We start from the raw sequence: 22,313 nt of genomic DNA, 5'->3' as shown, positions 1-22,313 counted from the left end.
TACAAGAAATTCCATTGGGATTTTGATTGGCATTGCATTAAACCTATAGAGAACTTTTGGTAATATCGCCATTTTGATGATGTTAGTTCTGCCTATCCATGAACAGGGTATATTTTTCCATCTTCTAAGATCTTCTTCTATTTCTCTCTTAAACTGGAAATCCATATGCAACAAAATGAAACTGAATCCCTTTCTCTCGCCATGCACAAAAGTTAATTCAAAATGGATCAAGGAGCTTGATATCAAATCAGAGACACGCCATCTGATAGAAGAAAAAGTTGGCTACGATCTACATACTGTGGGGTCGGGCTCCAAATTCCTCAATAGGACACCCATAGCACAAAAGTTAATAACTAGAATCAACAAATGGGACTTACTCAAACTAAAAAGTTTTTTCTCAGCAAAAGAAACAATAAGAGAGGTAAATAGGGAGCCTACATCCTGGGAACAAATCTTTACTCCTCACACTTCAGATAGAGCCCTAATATCCAGAGTATACAAAGAACTCAAAAAATTAGACAATAAGAGAACAAACAACCCATTCAACAAATGGGCCAAGGACCTGAACAGACACTTCTCAGAGGAGGACATACAATCATCAACAAGTACATGAAAAAATGCTCACCATCTCTAGCAGTCAGAGAAATGCAAATCAAAACCACCCTAAGATACCATCTCACTCCAGTTAGATTGGCAGCCATTATGAAGTCAAACAACAAGTGCTGGCGAGGATGTGGGGAAAAGGGTACACTTGTACATTGCTGGTGGGACTGCAAATTGGTGCAGCCAATTTGGAAAGCAGTATGGAGATTTCTTGGAAAGCTGGGAATGGAGCCACCATTTGACCCAGCTATTCCCCTTCTCGGTCTATTCCCTAAAGACCTAAAAAGAGCATGCTACAGGGACACTGCTACATCGATGTTCATAGCAGCACAATTCACAATAGCAAGACTGTGGAACCAACCTAGATGCCCTTCAATGGATGAATGGATAAAAAAAATGTGGCATTTATACACAATGGAGTATTACTCTGCATTAAAAAATGACAAAATCATAGAATTTACAGGGAAATGGATGGCATTAGAGCAGATTATGCTAAGTGAAGCTAGCCAATCCCTAAAAAACAAATGCCAAATGTCTTCTTTGATATAAGGAGAGTAACTAAGAACAGAGTAGGGTCGAAGAGCATGAGAAGAAGATTAACATTAAACAGGGATGAGAAGTGGGAGGGAAAGGGAGAGAGAAGGGAAATTGCATGGAAATGGAAGGAGACCCTCAGAGTTATACAAAAGTACATACAAGAGGAAGTGAGGGGAAGGGGAAAAATAATACAAGGGGGACAAATGAATGTCAGTAGAGGGGGCAGAGAGAGAAGAGGGGAGGGGAGGGGAGGGGAGGGGGGATAGTAGAGGATAGGAAAGGCAGCAGAACACAACAGACACTAGTATAGCAATATGTAAATCAATGGATGTGTAACTGATGTGATTCTGCAATCTGTATATGGGGTAAAAATGGGAGCTCATAACCCACTTGAATCAAAGTGTGAAATATGATATATCAAGAACTATGTAATGTTTTGAACAGCCAACAATAAAAAATTAAAAAAAAAAAAAAAAAAAAGAAAGAAAAAGACTCCCATGATTTAATGCACTCAAGTAGTAACAGTGACTTCCTGGTACAACATTCTGGAGGATTCTTTAAAAAAAAAAAAAAAAAATGTACTACTCAAATATTCTAAAATTGGGGAGGGCACTGGGGATTGAACCTAGGGGTGCTTCACCAGTGAACTACATCCCTGGTCCCCCCCCCCCCTTTTTTTTAAGACAGGGCCTTGCTAAATTGCTAAGTCTTTTTTCAAACTTGTAATCCTCCTGCCTCAGCTTTCTGAGTTGCAGGGATTCCAGGCATGTACCACTACCCCCAGCCCATATGTTCTAAAATTTTAAATGTAAAAATTTCATCGAGAATGAGCCTGAATTTCAGAATCAGGAAAAAAAAAAGTTTTCTCACCTTCTGTTTGCTTTTTTAAAGAAAAAAATTCAATCTGAACATAGTAGTTGACTGCTTCTGGCCCTGGTCTGTAGAGGATGAGGAAGCCATACTAGGTGAGGCAACTCTTCTGGGCTGTGTTGCAGGGAAGAGAGAAGACCACCATGGCCTGTGTGTGCTACTCACTCTACAAGGTAGGAATTGGTTTATTTGTTTTTTGTTTTGTGACTACAAGATTTTTGAAAAGCTTACACTTTTTTCTTTAAAGAGGTAACATCTTAATAGCACTAATAATACTTTTCAAAGTGAAATGCTTGCTTCTTGGCAAGACATTTTCATAGCCTTCGGTTCCAAGTCCCAGTATCTGGATTTTAGTGCCAGGATCACAGCTTTTCCCTCTATGGCGTGGGGCCAAGCCTGCCATCACAGACTTTTTTCCTATTCTGCAGGGATGAGATAGTAAAAGACAAAATACTCAGCAAACCATAATCCATTACGCAAGCATGTCCTGTAACTACTCTTGGAAAAACTGTGTCATTTCCCCCAGTATCAATCAGCAACAGTTATAGGGTACTTAAGAAAAGAACCCAGGTGGGCTTAATGTGGTGACACCGAGCACAATGTAAAGCTTCATCTTTCTCATCGGAACAAGTAACACTGAAAGAATGTGACCACAAATCTTCATTAAGGTGATGTGAGATTGCTATACCCTTACCTGAAGGAAGAGCTGCATACCTGCACTGAGGAAAAATGGGCAACTCTTTATATATTAACTGATTGTCACTCCTCCTTTCACTCCATGTTTATAATCTAGCTTGTTTGCTTTCTCAGGGGTTAGCAAACTATAGTCTACAAGCCAAATCCAGTCAGCAGCTTGCTATGTAAAACGGTTTATTGGAACACAACTATGCTCATTCATTTACACGTTATCCATGGCGCTTTTGCAATGCAATGAAAGAGTTGAGATGCTGCAACAGAAACTATGTGGCCTGGAAGACCAAAAATATTTACTCTCTGTTCCTTTATGGAAAAACTTGCTGATTCACTGATTTGTGCATTGTTGTTTCCATAAATGAGTTAAGGAAAAATTATAGAAAGTTGTAAATGGATTTCACTGAGAAGCTGCCATTTCTAGCCTAGAAAAAGGTGTAAAAAGGATAAGAAGTCATGTCTGTTGTCAGAAATTGTTTAGTGGAACGGAATTTTGCCAATATAACTATAATTTTTTTGAAAAAATGTAAGATGACCCTGTTCCCTTACAAGTACACTAAAGGAGCTGGCTGCAGGACATGGTGGACCCCACTGCTCAGCATCTCCTCACCCAGAGCTTCCCATTCTTTATCACAAAATAATACACACCAGGAAAACTAGGGTCCAGGCTGGCTGGGTACTGAGATTCTATCATGGGACAATGTTTCCTAGAGTATGAAGGGTATATGAAACCCTTTGAGTTGTTCCCAACTTTTCTGTCCAGGAATTTGTCCGCAAGATTAAAAAGTAGCTATGATCTCCAGAGAGAGGTGGCATTCCCAAGTTGGCAGAATCTTAAACAAACACCAGGGAGTAGGTTCTTGATTCCATACACCTTCTATTTTGTTTGGACTAATTTTGAACATAAGAAATCATTCTAAATGCTCAGCTTATAGCTATTCTAATAGTTCCTCATTATATACCTCCATCCAAATAGAACAAGGATTCTTAACCATTTTGAAAGAGATTTCAACTTAGAAAGCAATACAATAAGAAATGTTATATAGTAAATAAACTTTATTTGTCTGTTCCTCCAAGATGACATTGCCAGTCACAGATTCGTGTACAATACCATTATGTATTGACTATTTACAATTTACAGTAGTATTTTTTCCTCTGAAAAATATAAGTACAAAAGCTAAGTAAACAATGAGGTACTGCCATTTGGGATTTATCATGTGTACATAGCTTAAAGAACTAGTCTTTAACAAATAGTCAACAAATCAATCTAGGTAATAGTCAATTAAATGCTTTAATTATTTTTAAAAATCTGCTGTTTCATCTCAAAATGTATTGCACAAGTCTTTAAAAAAGAAAAAAAAATCACTCTAAAAATAAATAAGAAAGACAAGCAATTCTTTAAAGGGAGGAGAAAAAAATGGAAGAAAGAAACATTATTGAGTCCATAAATCAAGTTAAGTTATTCAAAATATCTTTTAAACAACATAAAACTCTTCCCAACAGAAACTGAAAAAAAAAAAAAAAAACTATTACCATATCTCCACTGATAAAAATCTATTTAAAAAGCAGTCTGCAATATATCTGTGGGTCAATGTCAGATTTTTCTTAGTCTTCCAGCTGTATGAGGGACCCTGAATGACAGCTTCATTATCAAAGAGGAGCAAATGTGAAAAGTTTCAGAGCAGCAGTTGCCCCAAATCACTCTCCCCATTTCTTCAAGATGAAGATCGGAGCCATGACTGGAAAAGAAAAAGGAAATGATGGTGGATAACAAAGAAAGAAAGAAAGAAAAACCCAGCCTTTTAAGGTCTAATTTTTGGGAGACTTGTTTTTTTAAGTTAAAATAAAACAACATCTAGAGTCTGGGGATTGCAATAAATAAGTAGAAATATTCTGAAAATTAAATCCCAATGGAATCTTCTAGAAATTAATGTCACTGGAATGATTCAAACTAACGGACAGAGTTAGCAATCCTGGAAAACGGTGTTTTCAGGTGAAATTTGGAGCTGCAACCTTCCACCACATAACAAGCTGAAAAGAATGCCAGAGTACCAGACTGATGTGGAAGACTACCTACCACAAAGATGCAGCTCTTCAAACAGAATTTACAAGGGACAAAGAGCTTATCCCTCTCTCTCAATATGTTGATTTTTGTACATACTGCAATTCTTTCAGCATGATGTACATGGCAGCAAAAAAAAAAAAAAAAAAAAAAAAAGTGTGAAAAGCTAAACTTCATCTGGAATTAATAAACATAATGTATAAAATTTAAAATGCTATGAGAAATGAAGCCAAAATCTTCCTAGGAAAGTTTTTCAGATTCAAATACAAAAAGCCAGTGTCAAATCAAGTATAAGGTTTAAAATGTCATAAAAATAAAGGTTGTGGGGCTGGGGCTGTAGCTCAGTAGCAAAGCACTTGCCTTGCATGCGTGAGACACTGGGTTCAATCCTCAGCACCACATAAAAATAAATAAAGATATTGTGTCCATCTATAATTAAAAAATATTAAAAAGATAAAAAATAAAGGTTGTGGCTCAGTGGTAGAGCGCTTGACTAGCATGTGTGAGGCACTGGGTTTGATTCTCAGCACCATGTACAAATATATAAAATAAAGGTCCAGGGCTGGGGATGTGGCTCAAGCAGTAGTGCACTTGCCTGGCATGTGTGTGGCCTGGGTTTGATCCTCAGCACCACATACAAATAAAGATGTTGTGTCCACCAAAAACTAAAAAAATAAATATTAAAGTTCTCTCTCTCTCTAAAATTAAAATAAAATAAAGATCCATTGATAACGAAATATTTAAAATAAAATAAAATACAATAAATGACCAAGTAAGATTAAGTAATAGATATAAACTTTTCATATATATTGAACAGAAAGGGGAAGTTTTAAAGTCTTCTCAATTTGGAAATGAACACTATGATCCACTATTCAAGACATACTCCGAATAGTGTGTTATTTAATTCAATAATCTTGTTGGTTCTAGGAACCTAAAGAAGACATGAAAAATATCTTTTGCTGTTATTTAATAATTCCTTTGTCAGTTATTATTTTGAACCCTTAGATAGAGCTATTGTAGGAAACTAAATTCTTGGATGATTCAACAATGTAGTATAATATCAATGTCATAAAATACAAAAGGGCCAAGAGATATTTTCTAGTTTAAAAGAAAACCAGAAGCTGGGCACAGTGATGCACGCCTATAATCCAGCTACTCAGGGGGCTTAGGCAGGAGGATCCAAAGTTCCAGACTGGCTTAGGCAACTTAGTGAAACCCTGTGTCAAAATAAAAAATAAAAGGGGATGGTGTTGTGCCTCAGTGGCAAGTGCTCTGGGTTCAATTCCCGGTACCACAATATATGTGTGTGTTTGTGTGTGGGGGGTGTGTATATAAAATAAATAAAATAAAATATACGAGAAAAATATGACAACTAGATGCAATGTACAATCTTTGTGGATCCAGGATTTTTAAAAATTATGAAAGACATTATTTGAAAAACTGGTAATACCATATATAATGGTAATTCATATAGACACTATATGAATACTATATATTAGATAATATTATGTTTCCTGAGTGTGATAATTACATTGTAGTACTAGGGAAACATCCTTCTTCTTAAAGATACATTTTAAAGTATTTGTTTATGTTTGCAAGTGTCAAAAAGTAACTATAAAATGTTACAAAGAGGGAAAAACATATATAGGATCAAGAGTCAGAGTACAAAAATTTGACAAAATGATAATAGCTGGCTAATCTAGGTAAAGGGTATATGGGTGTTCATTACACTATTTTTGAAAAATTTAAAATGTTTCAAACTAAAAGTTGAGCAATCAGGTAATCAATAAAATATTATGCAGTATACATTTCCAATGATAAGTGATAGTATTTAACTTCAATAATATAATAAGTGTGGTACTTATTATACAAAAAAAGAAAATATAAGACTTCATGGATTAGATATAGAATTTACTTTTTAATTCAATATTCATATATTTTAAAAGTAACCTAATGGAACCATGCATTTCACTACTAGCCACCATAATGTAGACAGATAGTTCTAGATATCACTAAGGCAAATTAAATGATATACAATAAAATCAAAAAGGAGATCCAAATATAGGCACAAAGGATTTTTAAGGTTTAAAGTTTTAAAAAAAGAAAGGCCTTGATACTGTTCGGTAAGTACTGGCTGAATCAACAATCACAGCTTTAAATTAATTAAGTGCTATTAACTGGGATCCAACTTACTTGTGATCTGTGAAAATTATGGCAAAGTCAGAGTTAAAGATGTACCCTGTTTAAGGAGTTGTTAAATCAAGTTAATAGCAAGAATAATATGTGAAAATACACAACCAGTGTAACTCCACATCAAGAACAACCACAAGAATGGGATCCTAATTAGAAAAAGTTAGACTCCATGTATGTATGTTAAAATACACTCTACTATCATGTATACTAAAAAGAACAAATTAAACAAAAGAATAACGTGTGGAAGGGAGGAGAAGGGTTTTAAAGGGAAAAAAACAGTTAACTTTGTGGAACATTTTAGATGCTCACATTTCCCTGCAATAATAATCAGAAACAGCCACATTCAGTTAAAGTGAGCAGCCTTAAGAGTATCTTCAGAACAAATGTGTCATCTTATGTTGAACTGAATGATCCCCAAAAGGAATAAATCTAATTTTATTTTTAATTAACCTTAGTAGTTTTCATTATTTCAAATCTGGCCTTGACTGTAGTTAAGCTCTATAGTATTTTTAATTCTGGATTTGTGAAATATGTCACTTTTATCTAAAAGATTATTTTAAAAAATTTCTTCTTCACAATCTTTATTAATTTTAAAAAACACTGCTGGTGACTATTAATCTATGTATTATTAATCTATGTAACAGAATTAGCAGAAAATATTTATATTAACCCAAAGCATAATCATATGTTCATTAAATGAAAGTAAAAGAATTTCAGCAAAATGGTTAGTACCATGCAATACATTTGATTTACACAAAAGACACAAGACATTTTATTCTCCACTCACCACATGCTAACTAAGCACAGACTGATGGTTTATTCAGAAGATACCACTGCGAGGTGAAGTAAACTACAAAGCCAGGAAGAAAAAAAAGCTTATTGGGTTAGTTTTAAGACTTAGTAGAACACATAGATTATATGTGAATATGAAGTTTACAGGATTAAATAGACTGTACTTAAATTTTTCTCAAATCTCCCCAAATCAAGATATTCAGGCAACATATAAGGAATGTGTAATACTCCCCATACTAAAAATAATATTATGTAGTTCAGATTTTATTTGCAACTTTCATTAAAAAATTTAAACATAATGAAAGGTGCACTTGATACTTTAAGTACATATTTAACCAGTATATAAATTAGGGAGTGATTATTTCATTATAAAAGGGTTTTAAAAATAACTCCATTAAACTATACATTAAAATTTGATTTACATAATCTTAGTTTATTCTCAAAAGTACCTGGCAACATGCTGATGAGTTTATAGCTATATATATATATATATATTAAATTTTCATTCCTAAAATTGTCAATTTCATCACTAAATTACTCTTATAATTCAACAGAAAAGAACAAAATCAGTTTCAAGAATGATGACCAATGCTAAAATTTCAATTTAAAGGAACTCAATCTCAAATATAGTTTTTTACCACTGCAAACTAAAAGATTCTATGTCCTATTTTTGAATGGCCATAATCCAAAAAATCATTAATTAGTGGTTTGCTTTAAAAATGGCAACACCAAAAACAAAGACTGTTTATAAAAGCTGAGTATTACCAACTCGGGAAGTATCATTTTAATTATATTTTACATTTAATGTGAAGTTAGTAGAAAGCAGCAAAATCAAAACACAAACTCGAAAATAATGTTTTGCAACACAGACAACAAATAAGATTAATATCCTATAGGAAAACTTGTGAAGTACGCAGAATATATGTAGGATATTCCCTGTGTCTAAAAACAACCTAAGTGATTAAGAAACCAGTGAACTAAACTGTAGGATGGCTATATGTTATATAGAATCTATATAATCATAGAATCAGCCATTAAAAAAGAATGAGGTAGATCAATTTGTAATGAGCTGAGATAATAAAATGACATATTAAGTGAAAAAAATCAAGTTGTTGCACACCCATTTTTATAAGATAAGTGATAAAGGAATAATTGTAAGGTTTAGGGAAAAAATGGAGCTATTCACATCATTAGCAGAGATGATCTTGGCATGGTGGAAAGTATGTAGGTGTAGGCTGAACATCATGAAGGACTCTATGTTTCTGAATTCTTCACAATTTCTTTTTTTGTAATGATCCTATTGTGCCGTATCCAACATCAGAGTCAAACGCACATTCACAATAATAAATCTATATTTATAAATATGGATTCCACATGTAGTATTTTTCACTATAAGCCTTTTTTTTTTTTCTTTCCAAATCCACTTTGATGCATCTTCTTATACACAAAGGGAAAGGTAAACCTCATGCTGGCATGAAAAATCTTTGTACCTAAAAAATGCTGAAAAATCTTGATGATTTTATTAATTTAGGGGAGACTTTAAAAATTTCAAATAAAGAGAGAAAAGTATGACACAGTATAAGATGGGTTTAGAACAGGAACTAATCAAGAACTAGACACAAGGGCTGGGGTTGTGGTTCAGTTGTAGATTGCTTGCCCTGCGTGCTCAAGACCCTGGTTTTGACCCCCAGCACTGCAAAACAAAACAAAAACTAGATAAAACATGAAGGATCAGTGTAAAAGCAAAGCAGAAATAATCAACAGATCAACTGTGAAAAATGAATAGAGGGGATGGGTAATGAAAACAAATCCTTGTTCATTTAAGAACAAAAACATTTTAATGGAATCATCAAGAAAATAGATATATAGATTTCTGTGTCATCAAGTTTTACTAGCACTCTAAGGAGAAAAATGTATTCCTAGAGAAACTTTTAAAGAGAGGTTTCTTTATAAGAAAGAATGTGTGACGCACTGGGTTCGAGTCTCAGGACCGCATATAAACTAATCCACCACTAAGGAGAAGATGATTGCTTGCTTTAGTGAGGGGAAATAAGAGAAAAGCAGCACTGGGGTCATGAAATAGATTAAGAGATTGGGGGAGGCTACAGAGAGCTCAGCAAAAAAAAAAAAAAAAGGATGCGGAAAGAGAGCTAGGGGCCAGACACAAACTTCATAAGCTCAGGTTCTACCGAAAGTGGTAACGTTCTTACCGAATTACTAGCCCAAGGCAGAAAGATATTAAGCACGGGGAATTTTACATAATTTATGAAGTATGTGTTTGTTTCATTCTTCAATCACAGATGATTTCACAGCTTTTAAAGATGTCTGTCTACCTTTCCCTTGTAAGACACCAAAATCTCAAAAATGCTTAAATTCTTTTATCTAGAATTAGTGTATATGGAAATCAGTGAAATAAAGAAGTGTAATCTATAAAACATCTCTCATCACAATATAATTTGATTTGAAAAAAAGTTATTACACGATATACCAAAACAAATGCCTTTTCCATCCTTTCCATAAATAGCTCAAGTTCTGGAAATCCTACATAGCACAAATGGGCACCAACCTCAAATATAGAAGATTTCTCTTTCACTTGAAGTCAACATTCACAATTCCCTTGGTTAAACTTGCTTAATGTAAATTCATTCTCACTTTTCAGACTATGGCAAAATCAAGCTTTAGAATTTTTCAATTTCTTTTATCAACTCAAAGTCTTTATAAACGAAACAATATAAGCAAATGAGATAAAGTCACTGCCTATCTATAGTCTATTTTTAAAGCTTACCATTAATCGAGCATCTTCTCTTTCCAAAATTTTCTGAGTCTGATCATCGGGGAACTTCAATACAGTGGTTATAACTTTTGCCATGGTCTACAAGAAAAATGAGAGGTCATTACTAATGGACAGTGAAGCGGAAGGAGTCTCAACCCATTCTGACATGTTCTGCTAGTGGGATTCTTAGTGCTCTCAATGGAAGCCACGAACAAAGAAGTATGATGTGAAGGTATTAGTCAAGGAGCCAATACTAAAATTTTTATTTAAAAGGACTGCTTACAATGTCTGAGTTTATTTTAAGATGTATATCCAATAACATGAAGCTGTATAAAGATCTAATGCTCTTGGCCCTTTGTCTTATTAAGATGAAACTTTATTACTCATTTATTTAAAAAGGCTTTTTATTTGCAGGAATCTATAAAATGATGTATTGCATATGCTCTAAATAATCAGAATTAGATGGCCCCAAGTTCAGCTTTCACTAAATCACATCATATATCTCATAAACATGGGCTACTGCATGAACATGAACATGCTTAGTAGGTACTTTTCAAGACATGCAGCACATCAGCCTAATAGAATTACAGATTACATTTTAAATAAACACGAGATGTTTTGTCTGGTAGAAAACATGATGAATTCAAAACATTACACATGGTGGCTTGCAAAAACAAGATCATAAATTGTGCAGATCTAAATAAATATACCGTAAATCAGACTGTCACCCATAAGCTCCTGGAAAATTCGCCTCAAAGGTTGAAACTCCCTATTTTGTATCAAGATGAGATGTTTTGAGGGAGACAGAGAGGAAAGAAGATACCACTTATGAAATAAGTAGGATAACAAGTTCAGTGCTTACATACAAAGTCAAGTGGCAGTGTTCTCCTGAGGATTCCTACTGTGGGTAGGAAGAGAGCCCAGAAAATTGACTCTATTCTTTGTTCATGGTTACAGAGACTCTGTGTGTGGGGTGGGGCCTTGGTTATGGGAAAGGTCATTAAGAAAAAGATGGCACAATACAGTTAACCAAAAGTTTTGGGAAATCACATCATTAGAAAAATAGTATAATTATTTCCAGAAAGGAAAGAAACTAAAACATTGTTTAAAAAATTCCTATTATGTACTAAGCCTAATCAAGACACTTTACATATTTCTAATATTCACTTAAACTAACAGATTACTAATACTGTTCCTCCACCACAAAAATTCACATATAACAAGATTTTAGTTTGTTCTCTTCCTCCTTGTGTCTTTGCCTTTACCATTCTGATTGACAGAAAGAACAAATGAAATAAAATGCCATTTAAAATATTATTTAAAACAACTTAGTTCCTGGAGAATTAAAAGACATTTTATAAAACCCCTCATTTAAATTGTATTAACTAGAGCTGGGGTTGTGGCTCAGCGGTAGAGCGCTTGCCTAGCATGTGTGACGCACTGGGTTTGAGTCTCAGCACCGCATATAAATAAAGGTCCTTCTACATCTTAAAAAAAAAAAAAAAAAAAGCGTTAAACAGGGGCTGGGCTTGTGGCTCAATGGTAGAGCACTTGCCTAGCATCTGTGAGGCACTGGGTTCGATCCTCAGCTCTACATAAAAATAAAATAAAGGCACTGTGTCCATCTATAACCAAAAAAATATTTTTTAAAAAAACTGTATTAACTACACAGAACACAATCTTGTATGTTAACCTAAAGTCTGAATATCAACTACATATGTGGCGTGAAATGGCAAGAAAAATAGGAAGAAGTAACCATTTCAGTATTTTTTTTTTTTTATTAACACTCTGAAGCAACTTACTGTATACTATCTGTGAGGATCATTTTTAGGAAGTACCAAAAAAAAAAAAAAAAAAAAAACCCAAAATGTAAGCATTCACAGTTATAGGGGCCATTTCTCTAATTTCAATACCATATTAAGCTCAAAATACCAAAAAGTCCACTTATGTTCATTATGAGAACCATACACATTTGTGCATGAGCATGTTTGGGGAAAAAAAAAAACATAAAAGAATTGTGGTAGTTGTCTTTTCACATTTATAGACAACATTAGATGGTAAACCTACCTCTAAATTCATCAGCAATTCAGAATCTGCTGCTGATATGCACCACACCCAGTAAAGCCCTAAAGCTTGCCAGAAAACACTTTACCCAAGAAGCCCAGGCTCTTTGCCACACTTTGGGAAAGAAATCAGACTGTCTCTTCATATCCTCAGGCCCTGGGAAGGGAAAGTTCATATGCACCACCTGATTTAGGAATGGCCTCTCCTGCCAGTCTTTCCATAGGAAGAGGCTTCTTCAATAAAAGTTAGGATGAGAAATACCTTTTAGGCTAAATTTCAGTATCAACAATAGTGTGGAGGATCAAAATCTAAGAAAAAGAAAGTAGAAGGAGAGAAGAAAGGAGGGCTTACTTAACCTCATAGGATAAGAATGTGTGTACTATATAGTCTTCTTTAAAACATCAACTGCCTGATAAAGAACTTTGTGTGCAAAAGTAGATGAAGAAATAAGTGAGATGACACACAGAGCCTGCTAGAAAAGAAAAAACTGCAGATGGTCATCAAATACAAAGATTTCAACATTCTCTGGCTCATTCTAAATCACATCCTGGTCTCCATTTCAAATTCTTTGTTAATGCATAGAAATTAAGCAAACAGCAAAAGATGTGTCTAAACAACTCTGATCTTGTCACCCCCTGCTTATACATTTCAGGGAAAACCTCTCTACCATACTTTCAGGTAAAACTCCAAAAATATTCAAGTCCCTCCACACTCTGTAGCCTTGTGGAAGCACTTTCACTTCTTAAGAGTTTTGGTTGCACTAGACTTTGTCATTCCAGAAAGTCATATACCATTTCTTGCCTTAGACCTGCCTGGGCTGCCTCTACTGACTGGGCTCATCTATCAAAATTTAACCCTATACCACCTGCTCCATGATATCCTCAGCAACCCTTCTACAAGAAAATATGAGGACTCTGTACCTCTCTTGTAGCCCTTACTACATTCTACATCACAATATGGTTAATTGAGAATAGCTCCATTTCTTACTATATAGCGAACTCCTTAAAAGTTAGGGATGTTGTTAAATTCATTTTATTATCCATCACAGTGCTAAATAAAGGGCTACATGTAGTTAAGTGCCCAAGGAATGTGTAGTAAATTAAACCTGTTACCAATTCTCCATATTTAGCTATGAAATGTGATGGTACAATGATAGGCTACTTCTCCATTTTTAGTAGCCAATAAAGTACCATGAATGAAGATAAAGACAAAGCAAGCACTATTTCTCAGCATGCACTCCTAGACAGGCTTAAGATGAGACTGCTTGTGCCAGGGGGACATCCCTTTCAACTATCTCCCAAGTCACACCCTAAACTGAACTACAAGGCCAAGAAAACAGGCCTAGACTTGTTTAAAAATTGTTTTGCTTGTGCTGGGTCTTTCTTCAGAGGCTCAAACTCTATAGAGATCTCCAGAAAAACTAGGTTGATGCAGCCAGTCTCTCTCTATCATAGATCAAGGAAAGATTAAATTATTTACTTAACAACAACATTTGCATTGGAGCATTAGATTCACTAGAGTAAATCAGGGTAGCTAAAGTTCTGAGAGCCATTTTATTATTACTATTTTTTTAAAGATATGCCTCTCTTCCCTATTAGGCAACATGAAGGTAACGTCACCAACCTCAAATACAGACTGCTGTTTTATGGACACAATAAGAGAAAGTGATATATCATTAGTTTCATTTTAAAAAGACAAGCAGAAAATCAGTTTTAGCTGTCCTTGAAAAATAATAAAAGTCCTTAAGAAAAAAAATGACACACAAAAAAGATATATTAATATATCTCTTTCCTATGACACATGTTCAAAATCATATTAGGCATTACTTTAATTTGAAAACTATTTGGTATAATAAAATGCAATTATATAGATAGTAAGGATTAAAATGACTTCCAGCAGCCCTGTAACTCCTCGTGTTGAATCTCCAATCCATAAATTCAGACTATTTTTTAAAGATTATTTTCTATGACTTTTCTTTTTAAATTTTAAATATATTTGCCAAATCAATGCCTGAACTGGCTTAGTATCCTATGACTCAGCAACTCCCACAAAGCCAGACATTAACACTGAGTGCTTCCAAGGATAGGAAACTCATTATTCCATTCTCAGCCAAGATACATAGATAATGTAAAGTTCCATAAAGGTAAATGAAGAGTTCCAACAATGTCCAAAGCAGAAACTGCTTAAAATGAAAAATAGTATTTGAGGAAAGGCTCATGAATTTCCCTAAAAGCATTCTATTCTATTTACGATATAGTTACCAAATGTCCAATACAAGGCTGTTTTTAAAACAGTGGAGAAGATAAAAATAAGAATAAGGCAAGACTCTATACTTGAGGATTTTACAATAAATTTAACATTTAGAAAACAAATTAGCCAAGTATTATTACTTACACGATGTAGCAATTTTTAAATGATTACTATTCCACATGTTCAGAAATGATTTTCGTATAGTAATTAAAGTACAATCTTCCTAAGAAGTCATTGCTAATTATGACCATTTCCAAATTTTACCAACACCATCCTAAAGTCTCCTTGAAAATAAAAATTTTTCTCCTAATTTTAAGATCTGAAGAAAAAAATAGCCACAAGCTTCACAAATTATTAAGTGAAATTTTAATTTTTAGTATTTAGCATCATTCCATAGCACTTTAAAAATTAATTTTTATAAATGTAACAAATATAAGCAAGATCTATCAATTCACTTTTGTTTACGAAGAGCAGTAACATAATTAGCTATTGCTCATAATTAGCATGCATAGTCTAATAGTAAATATATGGTTATGTGTGCTAAAAGTGAAACGTATTGTCTTTTAGGTTGAGGCTTATATACCAAATCACCAGACATGATTTATACCTTAGTCTCACGACCCATCATATATTCAAAAAGCACTTTTCGCAGATACTCAAACTCAGTAGGTTCTCCCAAGAGTGAGACATCCGTATGGTACAAATTGCTACCTGTCAAATAAAAGACAGTTCAAATTGTAAAATCAAAACAGGATAAACTACTTGCTACTTAGAAAATAGACACATTAAAAAACAATCAATTGTACAAAGAGAGACACTGAGTTTAAATTAATTGTACTGTATACACGTGAACACACTAAACATTCTAACTGGTATGTTGAAAGAGAAAACAAGAATTATAACAATTCTAATTCTCCTATCTTTTTCTCCTCCTCCTGCTACTATTTAAAAAGACAATATAGCTAGTACAAAAGTTTCATAACATTGGTACTTCTCTTCTAAATATTATGTGGTTGGCTTCAGATGCTCTACAATGACTGAAATTAACATTTTTATTTTACAAAGGATTTAGTATCTCAGAACATATCTCTAGTTTTTTTTTTTTTTTTTTTTACTATTCCAATCTGAAAGAACTTAGTTTAAGTTTTCAAAACTATTTTGAAACATGGGATAGATAATCTGAAAGTGCATAGAATATTAATGCCATTACAGTTTGAAATATATTGATTTGACATCTTAAAAAGACTTAAAAAAAATCTGTTAATCAAGCTCTCCTTCAATCTAAAAATAAAGCACATAAGTCACACACTGACAATTTTTTAAAATTTCTTTTTTAGATGTTGATGAACCTTTATTTTATTCATTTATTTATATGCAGTGCTGAGAATTGAACCCAGTGCCTCACACATGCTAGGTAAGCACTCTACCACTGAGCCACAACCCTAGCCCACACACTGACAAATTTTAATCTGAATAAATTAATCTATGCATCAGGCATATACTTGTGCCTATTTCTAGCAATATGGTGCAACAGATAATCCCTCTGTTACCAAGAAACATCTAGATATCACATAAAAACATTCTAAAAGCATAAAAAAATCCCTAAAGGGGTAAGGGACCAGAGGAAAATGAAACCACAGAAGTAATAGCAAGGCAGACAGGAATCTGGGGATGCCTAGGGGTAAAAAAAAAAAAAAAAAAAAAAAAAGTCCACATTGAACAGTTTTGTAAGAAATAGAAGACCAGCTTAGGGTCCTTGCAATGCGGGAGTGCCAAAATACAGACTCTGATATAAAACAGGGAACTCTGACTGCCTGAAAGGCAACTTATTAGGAAACCTGTCCTTGCCTCTGCTTGAAGTAGAGGGGAAAAAGTAGCTCCTCTGAGAATGTGTAACCAGGAACTTACTCTTAGAATATAGGACTCAAAGTTAAAATATTTTTTTTCAGGCAAGGAATTCTAAAACTAAAAAAACACATTTGTTTAAGACTGGTCATGCCCAATATCTAACAGAAGCAAATGGAAATTCTTTCTGACAAAATCCTTGATCAAACAGTTCACACTCAAATGAGTTCTCAATATAGAAAGAAAAAAAAATCATCACATCACAGGAGGCAAGCCTCCATGAGCAAAAGTTTGCAGAAAAAATAAACAACAGATATATAACCCAGAAAGATCCTGATAATGAAACTGTTACAAATTATAAATTCACTGCTTGAAATGTTTAAAGAATAAAAGACAGTTTTTGTTATGGTTTGGATCTGGAATGTCCCCCAAAGGCTCATGATTTTGAAGGCTTGATGTCCCCCAATTAAGAGATGGAGATTTGGGGAAGTGATTGGATCATAAGGGCTCTGACCTTATTTGCTGATAGAGATGCATAATTTGATCGCATTATTGGGAGGTGATGGAAACTTTAGGAGGTGGGCCTAGTTGAAGGAAGTAGGTCAAAAGGGGATCTTTGAAGGGTGTACCTTGACCCACACACTCCTCGTTTCTCACTTTGCTTCTCCATTGCAATGAAGTGAGTAGCTTTTGCTCCACCAAGCCCTCCCACTATGATGTACTGCTTCACCACAGCCCAGAAACAATGGAGCCAGCCACTGATACCTCTAAAACAATGAGCCAAAATATATCTTCCCTCTTTTGTTTTTTTCAGGTATTTTCTCATAGAGGTGGAAAGCTAACACAGTACTGAAGAAGTAAAACTATTTGTAAATGACATGATTTTTGTAAATAGAGAATTCTTAGGAATCCACTAAAAAACTATGAGACTAACAGGTAAGTTAATACTACTGCAAGATACAAGATTAATAAAATTCAACTGCATTTCTATACATCTGCAAAGAACAATCTGAAAATAAAGTTTTAAAACATTTTTAATTACAATAGAATCAGGAAAAATAAAATTCTTAGCAATAAATTTAGACAAATATAAAACTTACACTCTGAAACTACAAATGCTTAAAGAAATGTAAAAGATCTAAATAAGTGGAAAGACATCTCACATTCACGGATTAGAAGAAAATACCTCTAAAATGGCAAGTTCCATACATGACTGAACACAATCCCCATCAAAATGCCACCTGCCTTCTTTGCAGAAATTGACAAGTTGATCTCAAGACTGATATGGATATTCAAGAGACCCAGAACAGTCAAAACAATATTGAAAAAGAACCAAATTGGAGGACTCACTGTTGGCAATCTTGAAACTCAATACAAAGCAACAGTATCAAGACAGTGTGATACTAACAAAGAGATACATTATTAATACCTAGTATATCTATGTATTCTCTCTCCCCTCACCCCATTTTATTCTCCAAGTGGTAGAATCCAGAGTCCAGAAATAAACATATATACATACAACTGACTTTAACAACATTGCCAAGATAATTTAAAAAGGAAAAGAATAGGATTTTTTTCTTTTCTTTTTTTTTTTTTTTGGTACCGGGGATTGAACTCAGGGGCATTCAACCACGGAGCCATATCCTCAGCCCTATTTTGTATTTTAATTAGAGAGAGATCTGAGTTGCTTAGCACCTTGCCATTGATGAGGCTGGCTTTGGACACATGATCCTCTTGCCTCAGTCTCCCTAGCCACTGGGATTATAGGTGTGCACCACCATGCCCAGCAAGAACAGGATTTTAAACAGCACTGGACAACTGAATATCCATATACCCACAGAAAATAAAGTTAAATCCCTTCTTCACACCACATGCAAAAATCAATTCAAAATGGATCAAAGATAAAAATGGAGAAGTTGAAACTATAAAACTCTGAAGAAAACATAGGAGTAAATCTTCATGACCTTGGATTAGGCAATGGTTACTTACATATTAACACTTCAAGCAGTCAGCAACAAAAACAGATAAAATGAACTTTATCAATATCAAAAACCATCAAGAATGTGAAAAGAAAACTCACAGAATATGAGAAAATATTTGTAAATCATTTATCTAATGAGAGACTTATATCTAAAGAGCTCATGCAACTCAATAAAAAAAGACAACCCAATTTAAAAATAACCAAAGGAGATATACAAATGGCTAGTCGGTACAAAAAAATGCTTACTATCAACAGCCATCAGGGAACTACAAACCAACATTACAGGACACTACTTTATACCAACTGGGATTAGAAAAAGACAACAATAAGTGCTAGCAAGAATGCAGATAAATTGAAACCCCCATATATTCCTGATGGGATTTTTGGAATATGGTATAGTCACTGTGGAAATCAGTCTGAAGTTGGTGATAAAGTTAAACATAGAGTTACCATAAGATCTAGCAATCTCACTCCAAGGTATACATTAAAGAAATATGAAAATATACATTCACCCAAAAACATGTACACCAGTGTTCAAAGCAGCATTACTTATAATAGTCCCAAAGTGGAAACAATCAAAATGTTCATTAACTCAACTGATGAATGGATGAATAAAATGTGGTATCCATACAATGGAATATCAATCATCAACAAAACAAAAAAGTACTGACTCATGCTATAACATGGATGAACCTCAAAAACATTTTACTAAGTGAAAGAAGGCAGTCATAGATAATCACAAATCATGATTCCATTTATATGAAATGTCTAGGACATGCAAAATCTAGAGACTACAATGTAGATTAGTTTTTCTCTGGTTGGAGGGAATGGACAGAATGAAGGAAGATTAATAAAAGTTATGAAATATCTTTTTGGAGTGCAAATATAAAAGTTCCAAAACTGAATGTGAATAATATAAAATGAAATCTAATAGCATGAGAATTAAAATATAGAATGAAAGGAAATCTCTGAAGAGATAATCACTGTGAATTTCCCAGAACTAATAAACATTAGAATCCACAAATTTAGAAAGTACAATGTATACCAAGCAGAAAAAGTTAATCTATACCTACACAAACTATATTGAAATTGAAAACATTAATGAAGAGAACATCTTAAAAGCAATCAGAGAATAAAGATTAGCAACTGGAGTCAAATGATCAGAAAAACGTACAACCAGCATTTCAACAATAAAATCCAAAAGACCATAAAATAATAATTTCAAATTGTTAAGAAAAAAATCATTCTCAACCTAGAATTCTATGCCTAACAAAATTAACTTTCAGAAAAGAGAAACTGACCAGCATGGGGCACACGCCTATAATCCCAGCAGCTTGGGAGGCTGAGGTAGTAGGATCTTGAGTACAAAGCCAGCCTGAGCAAAAGAAAGGTGCTAAGCAACTCAGTGAGACCCTGTCTCTAAATAAAATACGAAATAGGGCTGGGAATGTGGCTCAGTGGTCGAGTGCCCCTGAGTTCAATCCCCAGTAGCCCTCCAACCCCGCCAACCCCGCCCCCCCCCCCAAAAAAAAAACAGAGAGAGAGAAACTCCATTTTTTAAATGCTCTCACCATAAAAAAAAAAAAGTTACGTGAGGTAATGCACATTAATGAGCTCAATTTAGCCATTCTAAATTGAATAAGTATTTTGAAATGTCATGCTGCAAACAAAAAATACATACAATTTTTATTTGTCAATTAAAAATAAAAATGAGAAAAAATAATATAGATTAGTAAAGACAAAAAACTTTTAAAACCATCTATAAATCTACCAATAAGAGATAATCATGGATTACATGACCTGAAACATCATTCTTACCTTTGCAAGGTGTTCCCACAGTTGCTGCATATAGGTTATTTTCATATTTCTTTAAACGGTCTTCTAAATTATTAATCTAAAAATAACAAATATTCAAATCATATCATAAGATTTGCACAGAAACCAAATGTAAGAAAAATATGATTACTGTAGCCACTAGGTTTTTTAATGCTGAAGACAAAGTATAGGTAAGTAAAATTAATTTCTTAGATTTAAACCAAAAGACAACAAAAGAAAAAAAAAATAGAAAGCTGTGCATCAAAGGACAGTATTAGGGGTTGGGGCTGTGGCTCAGTGGTAGAGCGCTTGCCTAGCATATATGAGGCACTGAGTTCAACCCTCAGCACCACATAAAAATAAAGAAATAAAATAAAGATTATGTCCATCTACACTAAAAATTCTTTAAAAAAAAGTAAAAAAGACTACCTACAGAATAGGAGAAAATACTTAGAAATAATATATCTGATAAAGAATTTGTATCCAGAATATATAAAGAGCACTTATAATTCAACAATAAAAAGAAACAACCCAACTAAAAAACATGGGCAAAGAACATTAATAAAAATGGCCAACAAGCAGAGGAAAAGATGCTTAACATCATTTAGTCATTAGAGAAATACAAATTAAAACCACAATTATATTCTACTTCATAAAGACTCAGATGGCTATAATCAAAAAAACTTAGCAAAATTGAAAGTCCTTACACATTGTAGCAAAATTGAAAGTCCTTACACATTGTTGATATAATGAAAAATGGTGCTGCTGCTATGGAAATATTTTGGCAGTTTCTCAAAAAATAAAAGAATTATCGTATAACACAGAAATGCCATTCCTGGGTATACATATACCCAAAAGAATTAGAAACAGATTTCAAACAAAAACAGTGTACACAAATGTTAGTAACAGCACTATTTGCTATAGCAAAAAGGTAGAACAACCCAAATGTCCAACAATTGAAGAATGGATAAACAAAATATGGTATATCCATACAATGGGATATTATTTAGACAGAAGGAGGAATAAAGTACTAAAATATGTCAAACATAGAGATGAATCTTGAAAACATTACGCTAAGTGAAAGTCAAACATAAAAGGTCATGTATTGTATGATTCCATTATATAAATACCCAGCACAGGGAAACTCATAGAGATGAAAAGCAGATTAGTGGTTGCCAAGGGGTTGAGGAAGGAGGTAACAGTGAGTGACTGTTTAATGGGTGTGAGATTTCTTTTCAGGGTGATGAAATGTTATAGAACTAGATATAGTGAATGTGAATAGTGACTGATATTTGTGAATAAACTAAATGTCAATTAATCATATACTTATTAATCATATTATTAAAATGGAAAATTCTATATGTATTTTACCACAATAAAATCACAAGTATAAAAACTTTGTGCCATAACAGTTTTGAAGATTTAAGGATACTAAAAGAAGAGAATTTTAAAGCACTAATCTTAAGAATTAAGGAAAGGACTGGGGTTATAGCTCAGTGGTAAGAGCATTTGACTACCACGTGTGAAGCACTGGGTTCTATCCTCTGTACCACATTAAAATAAATAAATAAAATAAAGGTATTATGTCCATCTACAACTAAAAAAATAAAAAATAATAAAATTAAGGGAAAAGTTAAAGCCCTGAAGAAGTATGGGGGGAAATGTAATAGTTGAACAATGTACCTGTCGTTATGAGTTTAAAAATATGAAAAATTTGAAACATATTCAAATAAAGAAAGTATAGAACAATTAAAGACCATAAACCCATTTATCACCCAATTTCAACAATTATCAAGATTTGTCTGGGGCTAGGGATGAGTGCTTGCCTAGTATGCATG

General features: G+C 33.8%; 1 protein-coding gene across 6 annotated transcripts in view; it reads right to left on the bottom strand.

The window, feature by feature from the left end:
• Positions 1 to 3,736: 3,736 nt before the first annotated feature.
• Positions 3,737 to 22,313, bottom strand: part of Golga4 (golgin A4) — a 97,642-nt gene continuing 79,065 nt past the window's right edge. For 4 of the 6 annotated variants that reach the window (XM_071619769.1, XM_071619773.1, XM_071619775.1 and 1 more), the window contains 5 exons: positions 20,479 to 20,554; positions 15,442 to 15,545; positions 10,533 to 10,619; positions 7,743 to 7,805; positions 3,737 to 4,439 (listed from right to left, as the gene is read on the bottom strand). In XM_071619769.1, the coding sequence (XP_071475870.1) occupies positions 7,776 to 7,805; positions 10,533 to 10,619; positions 15,442 to 15,545; positions 20,479 to 20,554 (297 nt within the window). In that variant the 3' untranslated portion in view covers positions 3,737 to 4,439; positions 7,743 to 7,775. The remainder of the gene's footprint in view (positions 4,440 to 7,742; positions 7,806 to 10,532; positions 10,620 to 15,441; positions 15,546 to 20,478; positions 20,555 to 22,313) is intronic. The other 2 variants (XM_071619771.1, XM_027932493.2) reach the window with 1 other exon arrangement.

Source organism: Marmota flaviventris, chromosome 1 (assembly GCF_047511675.1).
Source record: "Marmota flaviventris isolate mMarFla1 chromosome 1, mMarFla1.hap1, whole genome shotgun sequence".
In the NCBI taxonomy this organism is placed as follows: Eukaryota; Metazoa; Chordata; class Mammalia; order Rodentia; family Sciuridae; genus Marmota; species Marmota flaviventris.
The sequence above is the reverse complement of the archived record's forward strand: the minus strand, read 5'-3'. Positions and strand labels throughout refer to the sequence as shown.